The sequence below is a fragment of the Vipera berus genome (genome assembly GCF_964194415.1).
Source record: "Vipera berus genome assembly, chromosome: 8".
NCBI lineage: Eukaryota > Metazoa > Chordata > Lepidosauria > Squamata > Viperidae > Vipera > Vipera berus.
Window position 1 is genome coordinate 16,677,167 of NC_138211.1, and position 26,383 is coordinate 16,703,549.

General features: G+C 39.3%; 1 protein-coding gene across 1 annotated transcript in view; it reads right to left on the reverse strand.

Annotated features, from left to right (window-relative positions):
- Nucleotides 1–330: 330 nt before the first annotated feature.
- LOC308671397 (zinc metalloproteinase-disintegrin-like NaMP) overlaps nt 331–26,383 on the reverse strand; it is a 47,428-nt gene continuing 21,375 nt past the window's right edge. The window contains exons 8-25 of the mRNA XM_081333550.1: nt 26,068–26,139; nt 24,938–25,107; nt 23,803–23,887; nt 22,956–23,086; nt 20,525–20,702; nt 18,490–18,579; nt 16,962–17,157; nt 15,541–15,643; nt 13,629–13,785; nt 12,559–12,639; nt 10,291–10,369; nt 8,477–8,582; nt 8,075–8,171; nt 7,388–7,450; nt 6,536–6,583; nt 3,519–3,587; nt 1,861–1,938; nt 331–824 (exon numbers count right to left, since the gene is read on the reverse strand). Coding sequence (XP_081189676.1) covers nt 804–824; nt 1,861–1,938; nt 3,519–3,587; nt 6,536–6,583; nt 7,388–7,450; nt 8,075–8,171; nt 8,477–8,582; nt 10,291–10,369; nt 12,559–12,639; nt 13,629–13,785; nt 15,541–15,643; nt 16,962–17,157; nt 18,490–18,579; nt 20,525–20,702; nt 22,956–23,086; nt 23,803–23,887; nt 24,938–25,107; nt 26,068–26,139 — 1,824 coding nt within the window. The 3' untranslated portion in view covers nt 331–803. The remainder of the gene's footprint in view (nt 825–1,860; nt 1,939–3,518; nt 3,588–6,535; nt 6,584–7,387; nt 7,451–8,074; nt 8,172–8,476; nt 8,583–10,290; nt 10,370–12,558; nt 12,640–13,628; nt 13,786–15,540; nt 15,644–16,961; nt 17,158–18,489; nt 18,580–20,524; nt 20,703–22,955; nt 23,087–23,802; nt 23,888–24,937; nt 25,108–26,067; nt 26,140–26,383) is intronic.

Genomic DNA, 26,383 nt, shown 5'->3' on the forward strand with positions numbered 1-26,383 from the left:
AGGAACTCCACTTCTTTATCTCTCCTGTATTTTTTTAAAAAAATCTATTCCTTTTCTCTCAAATAACACCCCAAAAGGGTTAAATATCTCTACTAGAAGCCTGTAAGGCTCACTTGCAAATGGCTTTTGAAAACAAGCCAAAGGTCAAATGTGGCCTTAGGTTATATGAGCAGAGTCTAGTGAAAAAAGTTGGCAGAGCTAATAAAATTGTACCTTGAAAAGTCCTTGAGCAATAAACAATAGGCACTAGACTTCCTAAGTCTCATCTCTGCTTCTTGTTCGCACAGGTAGAGAAAAAGTTCAAAGAGATCAGCCTTTGCTCGTGTCAAATAATCTGGTGGCATCGTGCAAGAATCAGTCATTTTGTACTCCAAGAGAATATAGTGATTAATTCACTAGGCAGAGCAGTTTCTGTTTCCACTTGCATGAAGCATCAAAAAAAACAACAACCCTTTCTTTAGTTTTGATTTTGTCCACAGTTGGCAATGACGGGGGTTTAAATCCAATGGATGCATCATTTGCTTCTATGCATCTTTTGGCTCAGTTCACAATTCACAAAAATCATCCCAACTCTAGTAGGATCTCCCCATTTGATATCCAAAGATATAATCCTTACTGCAGGTGATGCTGTCCCCAAAGTTAACACAACATTCCACTCTGCAGAGGAAGCATTAGACTTGTGGAAAGAACTCGCCATTCAGTTTTCCTTTGCAGATATGGGAACCAAGAAAATGGAAAAGGTTTTCTTTGAAATCAGAGAATCAGTATTATTTCTGATTCTTGTTTTGTTTCATACCCTGAGATTACTTAGTGGGTTTCAGTGCCTGCAAAAAAAAAGCAAACAGATGTTGAAATAATTGATTGAAAGCAAAGCATCATAAATTGATTCAAGCCATCAATCCTAAAAGTGGAAAGCAAACCAAAGTGGAATAGGGAAGGAAGCAATAAACAGGTAGGAGTCCTGCAAATTTTACTCCACTAGTTCAACTATAGGGGGCAGTGCTCATCTCTGTTTCAAGGCCATTGAGCCAGTGTAATCCAAAGTCACTTCTGCGGTCACGTGGCCAGCATGACTGTATGCTGAGGTGCATGGAATGATGTTACCTTCCCACCGAAGTGGTACCTATTTTTCTACTCGCATTTACATGCTTTCAAATTGCTAGATTGGTGGGAGGTAGGCAAGGATGAGAGCTCACCCCATCATGTGGCACTTGGGTCTTGAAACTGGGTGGCCAACTTTCCAGCCAACAAGCCCAGCATCTTAACCACTTAGCTACTGCACCACAATAAACAGGTAAGGAAGATAAATTTTCCACATCCAAAATAGCAGTAGCTTTTCTTTTGTTGTTTTGATTTTTTTCTGAAAAAATATACTGTATGTTTATTGATAGTGATAGCTTCAGACTAATCAAGTTGATGACCATGCTTTTGGGGGGGGGGGAATCAGTGGGAGAAGTTATATCCAACAGAGCCAATATGCACCCATCCATCCAAGTCTCCAGAATGCTTTATTTTAGGAATTAACCGCCAAACAAAGAACTAGTAGATTTAGTTCCACTTGTCCACAGATAACCTCTTCATCCCAGCAAGACAGTTTTTCTGAACTAAATTATTTGGCCTTGGAAATGTTAGCTTAGATGTCACAATACCCTTTGTACTATTCTTGTTAATGATCCGTGTATCGAAGATCATATGTTGCCATTTCCAATAAAGGCACTTTTCTGCCCAAATGTAATCTTGTCACATGAGAACAAAGTACAGCCTCTCAATCTTCCTACCTCTACCAATTAAAAAGTCATAACTCTTTAAGTTTTAACACCTTTATCATTTTTGTATTTTCACAGAGTACCTGCCTCTTACCTGGGGTGGAGGTGGAGGAGGAGGAGGAGCTGGCTTAGACTTCAGGTGAGAAGGAGGAGCTGGATTTATTCTTTTTATCTATAAGAGAAATGTCAGATTATTCCTGTTAAATATTAACCAGTCATTTACTATATGTTGAGTATATTATTGCTAAACTGCCATTTGCAAACAGCCAAGAATCCTTGGTTGATCCAGTAGTTTATAGCTCTAACCAGTAAACAAATGAGTTACAAAGAAATGCTTCCATTGAATTTCTCTTGGTCACTGACTTTACACTTGCCCACACCAGGATCTGTATGAAAAGTTGAGGGTCATATTTGAAAATTGTACTGGTAAAGGATCATTTTTGTGGGGTTGGATTTGGAACTTTAATGGGTGAGACCTTAAGTACCAAATGAAAGAGGGCATTTTGCTCCAGGACATTCTGAATAGAATTTGGCAGCTGCAACATTGATTATGGAAGGCCATTTTTAATCTCTAGTTAACCCTTGGTACAATCCTGATCTAAAACTTGGTTTGGTTGTAAAAAAAGAACAGCATCAAGGAGTACAGATGTTATTGTGATATATAACATTTCAAGAAATGAGCCAGCTTCTGCCTAATGCCCATGTTCTGGCACCATTCTTGAATAATTTATCTGCAAGAAACTTTGTAACCCAAGATCTTCAGAGATATGTGTTTAAATAACTTAGCTGATTATAAAGAGTGGAATTCACAGCTTGAAAGGCAATTCATGATGAAGGGTTACAATTTTTGCACTAAGATTGGAGGACTTCAGTTTTTTTATGGGAAGTTGTTTCTTTGAAAAAGGAACTTTTAAGGATAAAAATCTTGAAAGTGATTTTTTTTTTGGCCCCTTAAGTTCATATACAGAGGAAGGAAATATTTTAATAAAGAAACGTGTTCAAACCTTTTCCCATTAAAATTGGAGTTTGAACAAAGTTTGCATGGGAATACTATCACTGTCACTGTACAGAAGAACAGGCAGAATTGGAGAGTGAAGGTAAATGCTTTATCACTTTAGAGTCCCTGCATTGTCACAAGATCTCCCCCTTGAATTCTGTTGACCCTTATCTAGTGCCAATTTAATGTTGACCATTAGTTGACTAGATTCTTGTTTATAGTTTTGAATAAAACTTCTATGCTCTAACTTTATGAATGACCCTGTTTCTTTGTGCCTGACATTAAATTCATTTAACTCCCTCACCCCAGCTCTGCCTGTTCTTTTCCTACAGTTACTATCCTAAGTAGATGGATATTCAAGAATAAGACCATAATGCAACTCAATATACAAATGGCAATTCAACCTCCCTTTACAAAAGCATCAGACCTAGACCTGATATGCAACATTCCAAAGGCTTTATGTCCTTTCTCGGCATTAGGAAGAAAGGACTGAATTAATGCCTGTATTCAACTAGCAGTTTAAGCTACTATATGGATAGGCAGAATCCCTGGAGGGTTGGGGCCATTAAAAAAAAACACCAGTTGACTTTCTTTCCTCCTAGTACAATTCTTTGCCTTATTTTCCATCCAGCAGTCTGGAAAAGTGAAAATTTCACACTGGCTAGAAGGAATTATTATCACAAAGCTTCACCCTTCCATCCTGCTATAAAGGAGCAAAATATGTTGAAAGAGTGATGATTAGGAAGCCGACATACCATAGCTGGAGTTATGGTGGATTTTGCTGTTGGAACAGGAGGTGGAGGAATATTTGGTTTCACAATGGGCTGAAATGAAAAAAAAATGAAGTTTTTTTTAGTTGCCTTTACACACAGTAGTCCAGATGCATTTTAAGAAGTGATCTATTGGAGATCACATTTCCTGTCAGGCTTACAATTTGAGTCATCTGTCTGCAACAAAAATTAATTAACCTTTATTCCCTTTCTCCATCAAATGTGAAGTTGTGTGAACTCAAAAGCCTCAGCATTTTCACAAACCAAACAATTTCCATGGTTCCTAGAAGAAAGCTCTAACAGAAAATTCAGATATACATGTAAATCCTCAACAAATATGTTCAATATCACAAGATCGTAGACTCTATGAAATGTGAATATAGAATAGAATATACAGTATATGGAGTGTGTTGTGGTACATGAGGATGACTTTGGGAGATAAGAGGAAGAGATGCTGCCTAAGAAGCAAACAGACAAGAGAGGAAGTAGCCCCCCCCCCCCAGTATCTTAGAGGAAGAAGGAAGACACTTAGGAAGGACTCGCCTTAACTGATTAGGTAGTTAAAGTGATGGTGGGAAGTTTGTACTTTTAGAATGGTAAGATTTTGCTAATGTAGCCTTACAATAAATTAGAATAAGTTAGTCTTTCTTTCCTGCCTATTTTGCCTATGAGGGATGACAGACTGGCCTATGGCTATCCAACCCTAGTTGAAAAATATCCATAATGGGGAGTTGCCACTGTTCTAATCAGATTCTTCTCTAATATTCAGCCTCACTTTTCTTCCTTGGCATTTCAATTCTCCAGGGCATGTTCCAATTATTCTCAACAGAGGACAGGACTATTCTCTCTAGTACATGAGAGCCCTTTAGATATTTGTAAATCTTTGTCGATGTCTGGCACTGAATTCTTTACATTCTGTCACAAACCAAACATCTCCACTTTCCCAGTCCCTTCCTCTTTCCAAAGGACAGAGATTCCAGGCCTATCATCCTGGTAGCTCTCTTACAAGATACCCCTATGTTGGAGTCACAAGGGCAAGGTATGAGGATGTTAGCATGCCTTCCATATAGAGGCACCAATGGGAGTTCAGTGTCCTTTGCCATAAAAAAAATCCTTTCCTCAACTAGAAGAAGTGAATGTATATAAGAATCTGGCTGGTTCTCAGGAAACTTTATCTAGTAGGATTCTAGAGCTCTGCAGAGGTCCTAAGGAGTGATCTTGAAGGATAGGAGGGAGGGGCTTGACACTTGAGGCCGTGTCAAGGAGGTAGCTGTAGGAAAAGGAGAGTCACAGCCTGGAGGTGGAGTCAAGAGAGAAACCAGCCTGGAGTCCTTACATTCCCATAGGCAGTCTAAGTCCAACCCCTCTTGAATTCCATTGACTTTTATGTAGCGACAATGTTTTTATTAATACAACCTAGGAGTGCCTTAAAGTATTTTAGCCACTGGATTGTCCTATTCTATTTATCACTAGCAGCATTGTAACAAAAACTGCTCAAGGGATGCATTATCTGCCATGAAATCACCTAAATGCCCTCTGGCTACATATATCCCTTTGGGTATTGATATACTTCACTTATTATGATTGACTTGTCGTTGGTTATTTTCTTAAAATCTGCCTAATTAAGAACAGAATTAGAATGTTATTGGATAATTGACAATAATTTGCATCTCCAATTCATTTGTTACCAGTTTATGAAAAGACTTCTGCTGGAAATGCACTGTACAGTATAGTCCATTAATATTATATTAATGGACAGTTTCACATATCCAATGCTGTTTCTTTACTTTGTCTAGATTTGCTTCCTAAAGTCATGTTTGGGAAATTTAAGCAGAATTTATTTATTAATTAATTTATTTATTTATGGGACTTATATGCCGCCCTATCTCCTGAAGGACTCAGGGCGGCTCACAACAATAAAACAGCTATTTAAAAAAACAGTAATACAAATATTAAAAAAGAACTATATTAAAAAGCCCCATAATTAATTACTAAAACCAATAAAATTAAAACACTATTAAAAACCCCCATCCTCAGTCCAGGTCAGCCACTTGGAAAAGGTATGTCTTTAGGTCGCGATGAAAGGACCGGAGATCTGGGGCCATCCGAAGTTCTCGGGGGAGCTGATTCCAAAGGGCAGGCACCCCAACAGAAAAGGCCCTCCCCCTGGGGGTCGCCAGCCGACACTGTCTAGCCGACGGCACCCTGAGGAGACCCTCTCTGTGTGAGCGCACAGGGCAGAGGGAAGTCATTCCTGGCAGCAGACGGTCCTGTAAGTATCCCGGACCTAAGCCATGTAGGGCTTTATAGGTAAGAACCAGCACCTTGAACCTCACCTGGAGGACAACCGGCAACCAATGCAGCTCACACAGGAGGGGTGTAATATGGGAGTATCGGGATGCTCCCATCACAACCCACGCGGCCGCATTCTGCACCAGCTGAAGCCTCCTGGTGGTCTTCAAGGGCAGCCCCATGTAGAGAGCGTTACAGTAATCTATACGGGAGGTAACGAGTGCATGAGTGACTGTACGTAAGGCATCTCGGTCCAGATAGGGGCGCAACTGGCGCACCAGGCGAACCTGGGCAAATGCCCCCCCCTGGCCACGGCTCCTATATGATGATCTAAGTCGAGTCGTGCATCCAGGAGGACGCCTAAGTTGCGTGCCCTATCAATGGGAGGCAACACCTCTCCCCCCATAACCAAAGATGGTAAATCTTGGACAACATGAGATGCCGACACGTAGAGCCACTCGGTCTTGGCCGGGTTGAGCTGGAGCCTGTTCTTCCCCATCCAGAATACTCCAATGTTAGTGTTTGTAGATGAAGAATGTCTTCAAAAATGCTCATCCCATATGATTTTCACTTTTCTATAGGCTATACAGAATGAGGCATGACACTCCAAAAAAAGGGGGGACGGAATTGTCAGGGAAGTAGAATCAGAGGCAATGACTACCAGTATTCTGAAATTGTTAGATCAAACGAACATCCATTCAGAAACTTACCATTCTGGAATTTTCATATGTGTGTCTTAATGGTTCATCTGGGACTTTCTGTTAATAATGAAATAGTTTCAGGTGAATCAATTGAATTTCTAAAAGCCTGTGTGAACTCCCTAATTTTGTAGAACTCCCTTCTTACAGAATCATAATGTTTCTAAAACACTGGAAATTATGCAGATTATCCCTACTCCATACAGGGATTTAGAGTGTAGAAAGCAAATAATAATTTAAACCATCACTTACTCTGTTTCAGAATAATAGTGTGGATTTTTCAACAATCAAGTTTAAAAGTCTGTAGATAATTTGTTTTTCATTTGCAACATTCTAGATCATCTTGGCTTGAATTCTTGGAACTATCCACATATCTTAAAGTTGCCAAGTTTGAAAAACTTTTTCTTACATGCATATCTATTTTTCTAAAGTACAATTACATTCTCTCTATATTTGCTCAGAAAGAAGTATGTTGAGTCCAATGGGTATTGCAATCAAATTAACTAATAAATTACAAAGAATTTTTTCCATATTTAAAATCCTTCCCATTTGTCAAGTAACTATATTCACATATCACAAAAAGCTATGATTTGTTCTAATCATATTATATTGTATGAGCCACGATGCTTAGTTTGCATTAAACCATAAACCATGATTGATAAGCCACAATAATGTGATCCACAGATCATGCTAATATGAAACAAAATAAAACTTATTTGACTCAGGATAATGTATACATTTATTCACACCAGTGCACAATACACACCATATTTTATTTGCTTTGTGAAATGTATTTATTTCGTTTGTTAAATAAAGACTGCTTTAGACTCATATGCAAGAATTATTCCATTAAATTCTACTTACAACATGGACCTCTGGTGTATTTGCTTGGGATGAAATTGGGAGGAGAAATCTAGAAGAATTTATCTGAAAGGAAGAAACAAACTGTTTGAGTATACCTAAAACATTTTTAAAGCCAAGATCTTCAAACACTTAGACATATGAGTTAGAAGCCTACTAGGTGCACTTCCACACACGTACAGAATTCTCTTAAGGTTAACCTTAATTATTTTGTGGCTTGCTTTCTTTGCAAACACATTTTATTGAGTTTATTTTGCAAATGATAGTTCAGTATTTATAGCAATTGTGTTATTCTTGTTTTTGAAAACAACAAAGAGTTGTGTTGCGTCTTAAACTATAATTGGTTGATTGACCTTATCTTACAATCACAGCAACAATGACAACATTTCCCCTGTCTATAAGAAATAAAAAATGCAAATAGTTTGTCTCTGTGTTTATGAAAAGCTCCCATATTCTTTTCACTACACTGTTTTGGCCTTTGACCAGTTTAGCACAGTTTCAACCTCTCATTTCTTGCTGTAGGCATTGAGCATGGGGTGAAGAGCCTCTAAACCCACCCCAGTTCCTTAAACTGCCACTGGGGAACCATTGTTCTTATGCCCTGTTATGAAGCCCATCGATAAAACATTTTATAAAATGGTTTGTATTTCAGGGTTTTATTCTGCTCAGGCAGCCCATTTGACCTCTCACCTCTGAATCATTGGACACTGGACTAGGATGTTGTTTCCTCTTCTGATCTGGACCAGAGAAAGAAGGATTTGTGGCTGCAGTGGCACTTTTGTGAATGCTGCCATAAAAGAATAGGCTATTATAATCAGGATAGTATTCTGAACTATACCCAACACCAAAGTCAACATCAATATCCTAGAACTTGTTTTGTACATATATAGTATAATCCAGTTCTTTCAGTAACTTCAGTGCAAGATTTCCTGAACCGAATATCCACTTTCTACAGCTTTTTCCAAGTCAGTATACGTTCATCCTCTCAATTAAGTCAGGAGAACCCACCACTACTGTTTTCTGGCACTCAGGTTGCCTAGTAATTCCCACCCCACCCCCACTTAAAAGAAACCTGGCTGAGAAAATCTTCACCTGTCATTTTGTTTCTTCTTTAAAATGTAGCAGCCGAAGAGAACTGCAAGGATGATGGCCGTGACTACTAAAATTATTACCACAACCACAACAATGATGATGATATCTAAAGAGATAAAGAGAAAAGGCTATGAAGAGAGTTAAAGTTATGTTGATGAAACAAACATAGAGAGAATCAATTGAAAATTATATTGCTCCAAGCTCTGGCATTTCTTATCCATGCAATAAGAGCCCCTGTTGAGAATTGGCTAGAAAGTATTTATTTATTCAATTTAGGTGCCACCCAGCTCAGAATCAACTCTGGACATGAAATTTAACCTAGGAAGACAAGGAATATAAATGTCATTTCATGAATTACTTTAACTAGTGATCATCCTTTAAGACTAACACAGTCTAACCCTACTCCATTACCTTTAGATGTGTTGGGACTACAGTTCCCATATTGGTTAATAACTGGTTCAAGGAAGGTCCAACTTACTTCCAAGATAGTCATGTAAATGGATGTATCAGGATAATTAAGAAAGCAAACTATCATCTCTTAAATATACAGTATACTTGGACTTTCACTATTAGGTAGCTTTAAATTAATCATAATCTTGCTATCCATAGTTAAAGAAATTGTAAATAGACTTAAACTTATTTTTTCCTTTCTCTCTTAATTTCATGTGCACAGTGAGATTAAAAATAAAATTTCCAATTAAAGTATAGTTTGCTGATAGTTAACGATACCCAGTGCTATATAATAATACAAAAACTGAGATATCAAATGCTAATTCAAATCTGGATTATTTAACCTATCTAAAATTAAAATAAATCCCCTTTCCCATGCAATTAGTTAGTCCTAAATTAATGTGGATCGTTTCTACTGTATGAACTGAGGCTATGTCATTTAGAGATGATCCTTTATAACTTACAATATGGAATTAATGAAAATTACTTAGACAATTATGAAAATCAGAAAAAGGAATAATAGGGAATTAGTTTGGGTACAGAAATGACCATTACAATTATTTTTATAATAAAATGGAATAACTCACAGAGGAACTGATTTATCATTTATGGAAAGTTCATAATGGCATATCACTAATCTTCATAAAAAATAATAAATAGAACCTTAAAATTTTATGATCAGATGGATTCTCTCCATATATATTTTATCCACAATAAAAAATATTCAGGAGATGGGAGAAGAGGGATATCCATTAGAGCAGGGGTCCCCAACCACGGGTCTGTGGACCGGTACCAGGACCTGGCTCGTTGGGAGACAGGCGACTCATGCAGTAGGCAAGCACACAAAGCTCCATTTGCATAAGCAGTGGGCCCGTGCACAAAACCATCCCCTCTCCCCACCCCCATTGGCGGCTGCTGCTGCTGGTCCACAGAGCCAGAAAGGTTGAAGAAGGCTACATTAGAGGGATGTCATGGTCATGGTCAAAAATATATATTGGTGGTTATGATGGTAAAATTGAAGCTCCACCCATTTGAATCGATGTGAAAGTGGGCCAAGCTTCAATTACACTCTTGCAGCAACCAATTTCCCTTTTTAAAAACCATACCCTACTTCTGACCAGCTAAAAAGAGTTCCATCCATCATTTCCTGCTTTCTTACGAAGACATCCTACTGTGGTACATTTTCTATGAAATCTACTGAGAAAAGAAAGATTTCCAAATTGTCTAGAATTAGCATTTGCAGGTGGAGTAGCAAATGTTATTAGGACAATCCACACACAAAAATCTTTTTAGGTCCCCAGAATTTATCTAATTAGGTTCTTGGGAGGGGGGGTAAAGACAACTACTCCCCTGTATTAACTCACAATTATTTCCTGTTGGGTCATCACAGTGAGGTGGTGCTGATCCTTCTTTGCACTGGCACTGAAGTTCATGGTCACACACCTAGGATAGCCAAGAGAGCAGTATTAATCTTCGAAACAAATACAAGGAAAAACAAGCAGTCAACATTTCCCTTGCATTTTTATGAAGTCCAAAGAAACTGGAAAGTATTGAAACATAAAACTCATCCAAATTAGGCAGACAAAAGAATGGAAATCCATTTAAAACATCCCACACAGAAAAAGAAATTAAGGGTTTCTACCAAAGCTGTTGGGACTGTTTAGTCCCAAAGGCCATCTAAACAGCCAAGTCACTATTCTTGAATTTGGGGGTCAACTAAGTTATTAGACTAAGTCTAACAACAGCCCAGCATGGACAAAGTGTTTCTTTTTTGAAATTAGGAGAACTTTGGTCAAAGAACTTCTACAGGACAGCAGGATGAAAAGAACGAAATCAAGCTTTGAGATTTCCTGTGATGCTCAAAGCTATCAGGAAAATATTAACTTAGAGCAAATAGACCTCTGTTTACTAGCCTTCCTTCCTTCCTTCCTTCCATCCACCCATCCATCTAGTTTGCTTACTCCCCCATTCCAATCAGACTCTATCAAAGTGTACCAAAATTAAAATAGCCCAATGATGTTAATTCAAAAATGATGAGGTAGAACAATATAATTCAATACAATAAACAAATAATTTTGGTGTTGGTTGGCTCTACCTTTAGTCCTCAAAAACCTTCTGAAAGTGCCAGATCTTTGTGATACCTCAAAGGCCATAAGAGAGGGGACATTCTCATTTGATTTATTGGTATTTGACTATTCCAACTTATGACAGAGGATCATCTCTTTCTAAGTTCTATTAAAATGTACAGAAAAAAACTGCAATATTTTTTTAGCATCAAGGATTCTGGAAAGCACTTTTGGGGGGTAAATGGGTGGTCTTTATTTGTTTAATAAAACAGAACAAAGGAAAAAGAGAACAATACCACAGAAAAAAGAAAAGAGTAAAAAGGAAATTATGTAAATTATACATATACACATACACTTAAAGGTTTTACCTAATCTATAACAATCATAATAATACTCATTTTCTTTTTAGTATAACAGAAATATTTAGACACAGATGTCAACATCATCATAAGAACATTTACAAATACACTCTAGTGAATTATTTGCAGATGCTTCAAATGTATGCCAATATATATAAAAAAAGCATGGCTTATTTTCAGGGAGCAACATCTGCATTGTTCTAGAACAGGGGTGTCAAACTCAATTTCATTGAGGGCCACATCAGCATTGCAGTTGCCCTCAGGGGGCCAGGTGGGTGTGGCCTGGGTGGGCGTGGCCTACTGGGTGGGTGTGGCTAGAGTGCGTATGGCCTACTGGGTGGGCGTGGCCAGCTCTACATCGTTCGCATCAAGGGTGCCTATGGGGGCCTGGGCAGGAGTGGGACAGATCTGAGGGTCTCTGGCAGAAGGAGGGTCTCTGGGCCAGGGCCAAGGCAGTGGGGGCCGTTCCCTCCCTGTTTCCAGGATGGCTTCGCGGGCTGCATGAAACCACTTCGCGGGCCGGATCTGGCCCCCGGGCCTTGTGTTTGACATGTCTGGTCTAGAAAACCCAGACTGATGGACAGTGGGGTGTGATAAAAGGAACCAGTGAAACAAAGAAACCACACTGGAGAAAACCAGAAGAACAAAGAGGAGCAGAGAATACTGTGAAAGAAAAAGTGAAATCGCCAAATATATGTGCTGAATAAGAGTACAGGTACACCTCAACTTATGATCACAATTCAGCCCAATATTTCTATTGTTAAGTGAAATGTTTGTTAAATGAGTTTTGCCCTCTATTACAACTTTTCTTTCTTGCCATGGTTGTTAAGTGAATCACTGAAATTGTTAAGTTAGTAACATGGTTTAAGTGAATCTGGCTTCCTCGTTGACTTTGTCAGGTGGTCTCAGAAGGGGATCATGTGACCCCTGGGACACAGCAATGGTCATAAACATGAGTCAGTTGCCAAGCATCTGAATTTTGATCACGTGACCACGGGGATGCTACCACAGTCGTAAGTGTGGGAAACGGTCATAAGTCACTCTTTAAAAATCCCAGTGTAGCTTTGAACGGTTACTAAATGAACTGTTCTAAGTCGAGCATTACCTGTAAGCTTTCTATAGGCCAATCCCTAAGCAGAACAGTCTTAAAGCCTACAAAAGAGCAGGGAGAATACTTCAGCCAGAATACAGAATACAAAATACTTACAGAGTGTCCTGTGCATTTGAGTGAACAGTTGGTCGATCTGTAAGCTGCTTCTATCTCAATACACTGCCCGTTGTTGCAGACCTGAAAGTCAAAAAATGAGATTATCAACAGAGTAAGACAGCAGTTTCCTACACAACTAAACTCTGTCAATCTCTAGAACAAAACCAGGATATTCAGTAAACTTATTCCAAGTTCTATATTGTGTAAAAAATACAGGGGGAAGTGATTCCTGATCCTTTAAGATAAGCTTTGGGATTGCTTCGGCACTTCTAAGTGGCTTCATTGAACTGATGTCCTTTAGGTCAGAGGTCCCCAACCTTTTGGGCACCAGGGACCGGTTACATAGAGAGAAGTTTTTCCATGGATCGGAGAGTGCATGGTTTTGTATGTTGCCTGCATCCTGTGGATGGGGCTTTGCTTGTTTGTGCAGACCGGTTGCTAGCATGATGCAGCCCAGTACTGGTCCACAGACTGGGGGTTGGGGACCCTTGCTTTAGGTCACAACCAGCACTGTCCTGATTTTTCTCATCTCTGTTCCATCTTCCCTGTGGAAATATCTACAAGTGAAGAGAAAGGACTGTCTCTTTGACAGTCTGTCCAGAAAGTGCTGCAACGGAGAAGCATAACACTCTGACAAAGCCAGGCTGAGGAACCCTGCTGGCATGGGGATTAGAATGCAGTACTATGGGCTAACTCTGCCCACAGCCTGGAGTTCAATCCTGATGGGCCTCAAGGTTGACTCAATCTTCCATCCTTCCATGGTCAGTAAGATGAGGAGCCAGATTGTTGGGAGATATGTGCTGACATTCTAAACTGCCCAGAGAATGCTTGAAGCACTGTGGGGCGATATATAAGTCTAAGTGCTATTGCTATTGATGATTTGTTGTGGTTGTTGTTTGAAGGAAAAACAAAATAATAAAACAAAAACAAGGCTAGATGGATTTTTTTTCTTTTACATAGATTCACTGTAGTATAGAAAATCTAAACCATCTTTCAGCAAGATCCATTACGAAATTATTTTTACTGATTACCCCTTACAGCCCACAGATGAGAAGCAATATTTTACTAACCATTCCTTCTCCACATTTTGTTCCAGGATCAACCATTCCAACATCTTTTGCATCTCCTCTCGGAAAGCTGCCTTTGCATGATTCAAATGTCACCAGGCTTCCGGCTGAGGGCATTTTTGAACCACCTATGCAGTATAACTTGCCACATTTTAGATCCCTGAAAAAGAAACAGTCACTTCCTTCTAATTAACAAGAATGGATCCTTTGCTCATTTGCAAAGATCAATCATTCTTGAATTAACCTTATTTTAAATTACACCTGGATGACCTGAAGTTTCCTCAGCCTCAAAATGAACTTGGTTGGATTTAAGAGATAACTAAAAAAAAGTGAACGCGGTGGCTCAGTGGGTTAGGACGCTGAGCTTGCCGATCAGAAGGTCGGCATTTTGGCGGGTCGAATCCCGAGTGCCACGTAACAGAGTGAGCACCTGTTACTCATCCCAGCTTCTGCCAACCTAGCAGTTCGAAAGCACGTAAAAATGCAAGTAGAAAAATAGGGACCACTACGGTGGGAAGGTAACAGCGTTCCATGCGCCTCTGGCGTCTAGTCATGGTGGCCACATGACCACGGAGACGTCCTCAGACAAGCGCTGGCTCTTCGGCTTTGAAACAGAGATGAGCACCAGCCCCTAGAGTTGGAAACGACTAGCACACATGTGCGGGGGAACCTTTACCTTTACCTTAAAAAAAATCTCAAGAAGTGTTTTAAAGGTTTTTTTGGGGGGAGGGGAAATAGAAAAACACAGTTTCTGTATTTCTAACTAGTTCATGTGGTTTCCTTATTTTTGAGGGTGAAAATAGTTTGAGGCAGAATTCTTTTCTTCGGACAGGAAATGTACAGTATCTGTTATCTACCTGGAAAACTTCTAAAGCAGATTCAGGAGGCTTAATTTTTCCAACCTCTAGCCTAACGTTCCCATAATTCTCTCATGTGAGTTGAAATCTAAAGGTTGGGGCAGCAGCGTTAAATATTAGAGAGAGAGATTGCCCTGAAAAATGGCCATTATTCCATTTCAAAAATAAGAAAAATAAATAAAAGATTTAAATAAGTACTGCCCTTGTTTTAGTAGGGGGAAAAAGGGTACAGAGTGTAAACTGTCTAAAAGGCAGGATCCGGTTTACACATGTCACTAAAAGAAACTGTGGCTTATTGTTTGATTTGGATTCAACTTGTGGTGTAAATCTAGCCATTGTGGTTTCTAAATCATGGTTTATAACTAAATGCAATTCCTAAACTCAGCCAACCAGGACTTATTCAATAAGATTGAAACAAACTACTGTTGTCTCTCTGGGTGGTGTCAGCCCAGAGAGAAAGGTTGATTGTGCAGTAGTCCATGACTTATGACAACAACTGAGACCAGAATTTCCATTGCTAAACAAAGCAGTTGTTAAGTGAGTCAAACTCAATTTTATAACCTTTCTGCCATGGTTGATAAGTGAATCACAGAGTTGTCATGCAAACCCAACTTTCCCCATTGACTTTGCTTATTGGAAGCTGGCTGGGAAGACGGAAAATGGTGATCATGTGACCTCAGCACACTGCAAGCCTCATGTTGGTTAACAAGCACCTGAGTTTTGATCACATGACTATAGGGATGCTAGGACCAGTTGTAAGTCACTTTCAGTGTTAAAACTGTGACTGATTGCAAGTTGAGGACTTCCTGCCCTTTGTCACACAATCTTTCAAAGGGCACTTTCTCGTGGTCTCCTTTTATACCCCACTTTTGCTCCATCTTGTAACCCAAGGTGGAAAACACAGGAAAAATAAGCCATTCAGAAATTGACTCATATTTCTGTTGTTTCAGTGAAATGATAGAATCAGGTTCCCACAGATGTGGACCTGAAAATATTTCTTATATTACCCTTACAGGATATCATCATCATCACAGCAGGAAATAATTTAGACTGCTTACTTTGGTTTACATGGAATATATGTGCCACTTGCTTTTCCACAGTGGCCGTAATAAACCCCTTTCTCGTTGATTGTAAAACAGGAATCTGCAGCCACTTTTCCACCTATTAGAGGGAGTGAGGAAGAAACACAAACACCTGAGTGTGTAACATGCCAGCAGGATAAAGAATGGCTTAAGACATCTCAGAGGAGTTCCAAATAATTTAGTTAATGTTCTCTTATTTATGACCCAATATTTTGTAACCCATCCCTTATCTAATCCTCATTATGCATGAAGTATTCACTATCTCATACAATACTACAACCAGTTTTGGTCAACGTGATAGAAGAAAGTTGCTGAAACCCTAGAAAGAGCGCAGAGAAGAGCAACAAAGATGATCAGGGGTCTGGAGGCTAAATTGTACAATAAATGGCTACGGGAACTATGAAGAATTAGGGGTGACATGATAGCAATCTTCCAATATTTGAGGGGCTGTCATAGAGGGCAAGACAAAGAGAGAAGCAACCCAGAATTAAGGACAGTGAGACGTGAGAAGAATTATTCATGGAACAGCTTGCCTCCAAAGGTTTGTGGGCGCTCAATCACTAGAGGATTTCAAGAAGAGATTGGACAACCACTTGTCCAGAATGACAAAAAGAGACTAGAAAACCTCCAAGGTCCCTTCCAACTTTGTTCTATGAGCGGGTGACAAGAATCACATCCCTCAACCCCTGTTTATTTAAGTATTATGCCATATGTAAAGAAAATTTTAATCTCAGGGTTTGAATATTTTTAGCAGACAATCCCATTTTCAATCTCCATTATCTCTGATTGAGAACAGTGAAAAGTGATGGGTCAGTCAGTGACCCTAATTAACTTATAGAAGAACAAAGCTAGATGGATAAAACTCTAAACATATGACAGGTTCTTGATGTTATTGTTTGTGATTCTCCGGTAGTATTGGCTTGTTTCATAATACCAGTTGATTTCACACAAGGAATATTGGAGAATAGTTTTCAGCTGTTGCTATAATATAGAATGTGCATGCTATGGTGTGCATGCACAGAGAGAGAGAGAGAGACAGGCAGAGACAGAGACAGACACAGACAGAGAGAGATCTTTGTGCGATTTGGAAATGCATCCTTCCCAAAGGCAGTCTTCTTCAGATTTCTGGTCTACAATTGCTATCATCTTTAACCACTGGCCAGGTTCTCCAAGGATGTTTGGAGCTTTAAACCAAAAGATCTGGAGGGCTGGGCTCTAAAGCCACCAAAGAAAGAATTTCATCTTGAAAAAATTATTCCATTTCCACAAAGCACAAATAGAACAGAAATGAAATGATGATTTACTATGGATAAAAAAGAAAAAATACCTTTGATTAAGGCAATGACTGTCTTAGTCTTTTATAATACCACAATTGTGAAACCCTAAGGTTGACTTACCTGGCCCCCAGAGATCAATACATTGGTTTGCCAAGGTGGGACACTTCCCCATGTAGCAGTAACCTTGGTTGTTTTGGCATGGGTGTCCATTCACACGGAAGCGATCCAAAGGACATTGAGCAGACTGGCCAGTGCACAGTTCGGGCAAGTCACAGTCATGTTTTGCTACCCGACACACTGCTCCTGCTTTCTTAAGCTGTGGGTGAGAATGAAAAATATTCCCAGCTATCACTCTTTAAGAGCAGAGATCAAAGAGCCAAACCATGATTCCCACCAGGCTCAAGGTTGACTCAGCCTTCCATCCTTCCAAGGTAGGTAAAATGAGGACCCAGATTGTTGGGGGCAATAAGCTGACTTTGTAATAATGTCGCTTGGGGGATGTGTGTGTGAAAGCCCTAATAAGCAGGCATATACATAGAATGAAGGCTACTGCTAAGCTTGTAAGCCGCCCTGAGTCTTCGGAGAAGGGCGGGATATAAATGGAAATAAAATAAAAAATAAAATAAATAAATGATTCACAACACATTTCACAGCCTCCACGACATAAGGATTACCAAGCGAGGCATGTGATGGGGAAAAAAAATGTGCCCGCTTTCTGTTGCTGTGAGTCTTGGCTTGTGATGGAAGTATGGAAATATCAAGATGTTTTGGATCCCTCTGTTGAAAATGTTCATTACAGAGTCAACTGTACAGAAGGAACAAAGAACTTGTGCTACCAAAATAACTGAATTTAAAGTTTTGGGGAGCAGTCGGAGAACTTACTGGTGGGAAAGAAAGTAATTTGATTTCTAGAGGTTTTCTGCACCCCAAAAGTCTCAGAGAAAAAAAAAATAAGTGCCAAAAATGGTCCTTAGTAATGTCATAGCATTATCAGATGGTCAGTTAGAATTTCCCAAAAAAAACCCAGGAACCAGGCATCAAACATTGTATATATGTATGTATGTATGTATGTATGTATGTATTTATTTATTTAGCAAACTGCCCATCTCTGTCAAAGAAAAACCCTAAAAATTAAAATATTAAATACTACATACAAATTAAAATGCTAGAGTTCAAATTTTAAAATTAAAAACCTTAAAAAATTATAAAAAATATTTAAGGAGGCAAAAATAATTAAACCCTGTTCAGTTAGTTGATAAAGGAATAAGGAAAAAATTTCATAGCACCAATCAACACCATGCCTGCATGCTCCTTTGGGCTCCCCCCACAACGCTGCAGTACTGTGTTTTAACCCCTTTTTGGAGTTAAACTCTTTTAAATTGGGTTTCCATGCAAACTCAGTCAAAGAAATATATATATATTATTTTCACAGAAGTGAATCCAAATGAAACAGCAGGTATACTTTAGACTGAGACAAGGCTGAAATATTGTTAAATTGTCCTCCCTATGGGTATGTTGATAAGGATTCAATAAACTGGAAGAAGGGATGGGAATAAGGTTAAAGCAGCCAGGAAATATCACATTTTCATGTGACTAGGAAGGAGCAGGGTAAAATCTCTCCTGGTGTTAAAAAATAAACAAGACTTACCTGGCATTCCTCGCAACATTCCCCATGTCCACACTTTGCCCCAGGTTTCAGTTTACAGGTTGTAGCATCGCAGCAATCATTTTTACATTCCTGAAAACCAAACATATCAAACGACATTCTGAGCTTTTCTGCTGGTCTCTTTTAACTGGTCTATTTTGAAGAGGAGAACTACCAAATAAACTGGTATTCTGCTCCCTCTTATGGATTCATGCTACCACATGAATGTGACCATCTGAGCGTTTGTTATTACAAACAGATGAAGGCATATCTAAAAGAAACATTATCTGATATTTCTGGTGTGAAAAGAATAAAACAAATAAAAAACATCCTCATCTCCTAATTGTGAAGGCCACATAGCCTGCAGCCTCTTGCTTAATCTGAGGAATTTTCTACTCGTGATTTTCTACTCAGCTACTTCGAGAAGAAGCAGCAACCATGAATATTAACGCTACCTTCATTGTAAGGTTACAATAATTGAATCTCTCAAGCCTGAAAAGTACATTTCTCCCCTCTCATCTTTATAGTCCAAGAAAATAGGTGGGAGGTGTTCCTCTTGAGATGTTTGCCATGCCCCATTGCTTCTACAGGCTAAGCTACTTCTTATCTAATGACTACCTAGTCTGTTCGTCCTCCTTGGGTCTCTCAAGGACATTGTCACAGACCATTACACAATTACCATTGATTCCATTTAACAATCTAAGGAGAAAATTTTACTAAATTATTGTTGGTGTGTAAAATTACTAGATCTTTTAGTCCAACCCACTGCCTAAGGAGGAGACCCTATGCCATTCCAGACAAATGGCTGTCTAATCTTTTCTAAAGAACCTCCAGTGATGGAGCACCCACAACTTCTAAACACAAATCACTGCACTGATTAATTGTTCACATGGTCAGGAAATTCTAGGTTGGATCTCTATTTGATAAGTTTCCATCCATTACTTCTTGTCTTGCCCTCAAGTGCTTTGGAGAATAGTTGTTCCCCTTTTCTTTGTGACAGCCTCTTAAATATTGTAGGACCACTATCATGTCACCCTAGTCCTTCTCTTCCTTAGACTAGACATATCCAGCTCCTACAACTGTTCATCATATGTTTTAGCCTCTTGACTTCTTATCATCTTTGTTGCTCTTTTCTGCACACTTTCTAAAGTCTCAACACATTTTTTGCATTGTGCTGATCAGAACTGGATGCAGTATTCCAAGTATGGTGTTACCATGCCAGTATATAGTGGTACTAATACCTCACATGATCTTGATACTATTCCTCTGTTAATGCAGCATAGGACTGCATTGGTTTTTTTTGGCACCTGCAGCACGGTGCTGGCTAATACTTAGGTGGTTGTCCATTAGGACTCCTAGATCCTTCTCAAAGTTATTGCTGTTGAGACAGGTACCTTGCCCAAGTGTAAACCTTACTTTTTGTGCCACTGAACTACATTTTGTTGGGTAGGATCCAGGTCTGTCTAGATCCTTCTAGTTCTTGAGCCTATCTTCTAAACTGTTGGCTATTCCTTGTCATTTGCAAATCTAATGAGTTTCTCTTCTATCTCTTCATCTAGATCATTTATAAAGATGCTGAAGAGTACCTGGCCTAAACAGAACATTGAGATACCCCAGTTAGGACTACATGTTGAAAGCAGAGATTGAAGATCACATTCTGGGAGGAAGCAGCTCAAGAAAATAGTGGAGACAAATAATGTGGCCATGTTAATAAAGTAATGTGTCCATGTCAACAAAGTAGGGGTTTTCAATAGTGAAGGATTTTCTTGGAGTGATAAATCATCCATTTTTTAAAATGTGTTGTCTTCCTAAAATGTAAGCAGGATATCAGTTCTCCATTCCTCTACAAGTGATTTCCCAAATCCAAGAAACCACTGCATGCATACATGCATGTTCATAAAGGACACAAACCTATGTCATTCACAAACCAACCTGTTGGATGGCTCATACTAGCTAGAAAAACAGATGATTTTGCAAGGCTTCCTATTTTTGAGAAACTTCGTGGAAACATCATTGTTAATAATTAAAAAAAGCATACCTTTGGAGAGCCACAGTCACATTCTTCTCCCTCCTCCACAAAGTCATTCCCACAAACTGGAGGTGTAAGTATATCTTTGTTCAAGGGTCTGTTGATAATGCATTGTGGGGTTTCACTCATGATATACTTCTCATAATCCTGGAAACTACAAGAACTGAACTCCCGGGGAGGTTTGTAGCTGTAAAAGTGAACCAATATAAGATCATGACATCATCCATATTTGGACCAGGAACAGAATTCATTGCAAAAACATGTAAGATAGAAAAGAATGGCTAATGAACAAATGGAGTGATTTTTCTCTAAAGCTAACAACTCTTTGTACCCCTTGATCTTACTCCCAGATTATGCCCCCTTAGTTTTAATTCCACTGGGGTTTTTTTCTTTTTTTAACAAAATGAATTTGCAATAAGAACTCCATGTGTTGTTAGTTGCTTAAGCAACTTCTTGTGTTTGAGTGGGCTGCCTTTCATTTTCGTTTTTAGTCAGCCTCTCTGGGGGACCCTGGAAATAATACAGTGATGTTGCTGATGTGATAAAGAAGAGGGAGCATTAATATAACTGAAGGGAAAACAGTGGAATCTTCACCCTCTTTTTCTTTTCTTCTTTTGGAGAAAAAAGGCTTGTACTTTTTATAACATGTGAATCTTTTAAGGCAAAGGGAGCATTAATATACTTATTGGACTTCTTTTGTTGAAAAGGTCATAATATCAGCAACTTGCCACTAGGTTCTGAAAGTGCATACTGAAAGGGATGCAAAGATGGCATCATAAGTCCTCCCAAGCACCTTCCTATTACAAATCATTAGGAATATTGCAAATCATTAGGAATATAATCATTGGCCCTCAAGGAAGAGGGTGAAAGCAAGAACACAAAGATCATCTGCTGGTACCCATTAAAGAGGCCGCATGGCCTTCTCTCAAGGTCAAAGTTGCACCAGACCCATTAGGTGGAGCTTATTGAGCAAAATTGTTCTCTAAGCAAGTCCTTCCGCACAAAATACCAGAAAGTGGTTTTGAAGTATTAAAAAGTAATCATGACGCACAGAAATCCTTCCGTAAGGACAGGAAAGGTTACATAGCATTGCCAATACTTCCTGAGCGCATTGCCATTGCATCAAATATGAGGCCACAAAGTCCTAGGGCTTTGACAGAAGAAACCAGAAATTTGACAATAGGTGGCATGTTCACTGAGACAACAGAAATCTTACACAAAAGGTAATTGGATGTCTTGCAATAGACCAGACATGTCAAACACAAGGCCCGGGGGCCGGATCTGGCCCACGAAGTGGTTTCGTGTGGCCCCCGAAGCCATCCTGGAAACAGTGAGGGAACGGCCCCCGCTGCCTTGGCCCTGGCCCAGAGACCCTCCTTCTGCCAGAGACCCTCAGATCTGTCCCACTCCTGCCCAGGCCCCCATAGGCACCCTTGATGCCAACGATGTAGAGCTGGCCACGCCCACCCAGTAGGCCATACGCACTCTAGCCATGCCCACCCAGTAGGCCACGCCCACCCAGGCCACACCCACCCGGCCCCCTGAGGGCAACCGCAATGCTGATGTGGCCCTCGATGAAATTGAGTTTGACACCCCTGCAATAGACCATTCCTGAAAACTCTTCTCTCCTCTCCTCTCCACTCCACTCCACTCCACTCTGTTCCATTCCATTCCCCCTTTTCCTTCCCCTTTTCCTTTTTCTTCTTGGTGAAGTAGAGCCTAAACAAGGACTAGGAATAAAATGCAGGTTATCCTCAATGTACGACCACAATTGGGATCAGAATTTCCACTGGTAAACAAGGCAGTTTTTAAGTGAACCACACTGTCATTAAGAAATCAGGATTCCTCCGTTGACTTATCAGAAGACAGCTGGGAAGGTCAGGAAATGATAACCACAGGAACCCAGGATGCTGCAACCATCATAAATGCATGCTGGTTGCCATGCCCCCAAATTTTGATCAGGTCACTGAGAGGAGGCTGCAATGGTTGCTGCTGCAGTCGTAAGTCACTTTTTTCAGTGCCATTGTAACTTCAAATGGTTGCTAAACAAATGGTTGTAAGTTGGTTATTACCTGCTGATTTCAGCAGGCTGCAATATATGACAGAGATGTAACCTATCTTCTACCTTGATAAAGGGGCAAGGTAGAAAAACCCCAAGGATGCTAATTTATCTTTTTCTTCCTGCTGCTGCCTGGTTCAGAATAACTTTTTCCCCATTCTGCTTCCCGCTTTAGGAAAGTCTTTAAAGTCTAACTTGGTTTCCTCTTTTATCCATCGTAGATATTAATATTTGGTTTCTTGGGCTATGCTTCCTATGCTATTTCTTTACACTATTGTTTACACTATTGTTTCCTGTGCTATTTCTTTACACTATTGTTAACTGCAACTGTTTGAAAATAGCTTGATTTGAAAGACATTAAAAGTTTTCCTGAGCCCTTACCTTTGCTGGGCAATCATAATGCATGATTCATCCTTGCAAATACAGAAATCTTTGTCATGATTCATGCCAAAATTATGACCCATCTCGTGGGCCATTGTTGCCCCAATAGCAATGGGGTTATTGCTATGATCCTGAAAACAAGAGAACACTTTGTCTATTGTTAATCCGCCAAGCAACCAAAAGTGAATTCAATTATTACTAGCACTGAGCTGAAACCTTTGCTCCAGCACTTTCTAATGAAAAATCAAAGAGTTAGAAAAAGGAAATAAGAATTTGCAGAGCTGAGATAGGATTTCCTGCAAAAAGTAGTTTCTTTCTTTAAAGCAGCCAGGTGTACCAAAAGCTTTCCTTTTAGTAGCTTAGAGATGAAACTTTCCTCCATCATTATCTCACTGGAGTACAAAGCTGTCTTTTATTATTTATTATTTTTAATTAATTAAAAGAATTAGTTATTTGTCCATGTTAAAAAATGAGATGTAAATAGAAAGCTAGCTTCAAAGGGAGTGGAGGCAGTAAGAACCTTTCTCCAGACTGGGCTACTTATAGGTAACAGATTTTTTTTTATAGGCAACAGATTTTGCTACTAGTAATTGGTTTTTAACATGGAAAAGTACTAAGAAAGTATACTGTTTATCTGAAACCTTAAGCTAAAGGATTACATCAGGTTGTCCCCAATTTACGAACTTGAGCCTGGCAATTACAGTTTGGAGATGTCAAATTCATAAGTAAAGATGGAGGAAAACGATGTGGATCAAATGTAAGTATAGTCTTTATTGGTAATAAAGCTATTCCCGCATTAAGTGTTTTCACTGACCACAAACAAGTAACAGGTAGCTTTTCTACTAACCTGAACAACTCCTGAAGAAAACGAAGAACTGCACATGGTACCAACAAAAGCCAGTCCTACGGTTGGTCCACTGAAGTTAATACCCCTATAAGAAAGAAGAAGGGGGGTAAAGATTTGTAGAAGACAGGAGCGCTCTCTGTAGCCTTGGGGCATATGTAACCCCTTAGGCTTTTTGCAAACCCCCAATCCCATCCTCAGTTCCTTCCAGTTTTCAGGGTGTTAGAATTCATTTTAGACTCTACTCACACAAGCCATTTAACTAAGCAGGCCTGTTAAACGTATTCAGGATGCATTTCCACTGCATACTAAGCTTGGCTGGTGTTAGCCTTCATTAAGATGGGGAGACAGTTTAGCATGTTGTGTGAATCCAGCCCATGTACTGTAAAAACCCCAAATTTCAGATTTCTTTAATAATTTGATTTCTCCTATCAGTTTAGCCATGGTGTTATTAAAGACTAGGTGAGCTGAGGAACAAATCAAATCAACATCTGTGGGGAAAATAAAATGGAATTTTTCTATTTTTTATACTCTCCCTTTTTACTTTCATATGCCTTCCATCTAGCCTCTAATATATTTTATAAGACCCATTTGTTATGCACATATCCTGTAGGATTGCTCACAACACAATTGTTGCTGGTCCAACATATAAATTGTATGACAATATATAGGCTGAACTCACATTGCCTCTATAACCAGATCGCATTAAGATCTAGATGACAGATTTATACAACCTGCTAAACACGTGTTACTCAAGATTAGTTATTTTATTATTTTACTTGATTCTTGTTTATCTGTTGTATAATGCCAGTGTTCATTTATTTGGTGCAGACTAGGAAGCAAATCATCATTTAATCAGATTAAAAATGCATGTGTTAAGTACAGCCAAACCATAATAGAATAGGAGTTTCAATTTTAAATCCAGGTGAAATGAAACCAAACTTTGACCTGCAATCATTCAAAGACTTCTCAAAACCAGCTCTCATCTACAAAAAAATGGTTTGCTTTGATCCAGAAACATAGTTCATGCATGGTTTAAAGAATGCAGCATAGACTGGAGGTTCTGTGCAAGTACTAACCTTCCCCAAATCCTCCACTCCCGACCACCCCCATTCCCTTTCCCCATGATGAGACATACGTGAGCAACTGAGCATTATCATTCCTTTTGCGCTTCAGCAAAATTGATTCTCTCCATGTTGAAAACTGGTTCAAAGTGACACCTGCTGTTGGGTTGACCTCAATCTTATCTTCATCAGACCAAATTTCTAAGCCAATCAATGCTATGTAAACATTCAAAGGTTTGTAAACCTGTGTGGTGGACATGGCATCAATCAGAAACTCAAACCTTGAGAAACATTTCAAGACTAAAAGGCAACTGACATTGGTCTCTACGGGCAGGTGAAATGGAATAGATTTTGGGATCAATAGAAGAAAATCTCTATAATAAGGACTTGAATTGTGGGGTCCTTTGTGCTCTCTGAACTTGGTGGTTTGCTTGCAGATGTTTATGCAGGTAACGAAATGTCTGCAAGGAAATCACCAAGCTCAGCCAGCACCAAGGATTCTACACGGGGAATAAGAATAATTTATTAAGCAGGAAAAAGAAATGCTAAAAAAGAACCAGATGGTTATTCTTTTTCATCAAGAACAGAAGAGGAGGAGAACTAAAGGGAGATTTCTCCCACTGATGTTCCTGTTATCTGATTCTAACCCATCATCAACAGGGAAGAAAGTCAACCAGGCTAATAGGACAGAAGCAGTACGATATGAGTGGGATCTCCTCCTAAGTGCCACAATCCAAATCAAACTGGGTTCCTCTTTCCTGCCTTCTTCTCAGGAATCATGTTTATAATCAGTCAAGTTTGGAATAGGCTTACTCGGTCCATTTCTTTCTAATCTCCAAGTTCAAAAGATTAACCACAGCCCTGAAAGAATCCAGCTACAGAGATGTAGCACTGATTGAATTCTTGCAACAGTTTTAGACTTGTATCCTCCCAACACAGTGCCTGTATTCATATAACATACTTATTCACCTAGTTACTGAACCAGCCCATTTTCTTAGATGTGCTTGCATGCTGGATCACAAGCTTACCAAATGATCCAGCTTTCCTGCACTTGAAGCCACAAAAGCTAGCATTCTTGTAGAAGTCCATTTCCTAGGTCTTGTTACCTGACTAATTTTGTTGTATAAACACAGTGAAAATCTGGGTTGGGGGAGGGAGAGGTTTAAATCTAAAAAGCAAATTAACTTTTGCCAAGTCCTCTTACCATATTTATGTAATTGACTATATCAAATATTTTCATCTTTACAGCAGTGATGTTGCGGCTGTACTTCCTGAACTACAGAAAAGACAAAAAGGTTAAGAAGAGACCATAATTTTAGAATGGAGGGATTGAAGGAAAGTCAGAGAAAGAATATGTCAGGGAAAGAGAGAGACTTTTTAAAACACACACACACACACACAAACACACACATTGCAATTGTTGATTCAGACAAAAATAATAATTCTATATCTAAGCACTCCAATGAATTCTTCTGTGCTGATTTTATAACCCTACCTTTGAATCTACATTAATATATTAA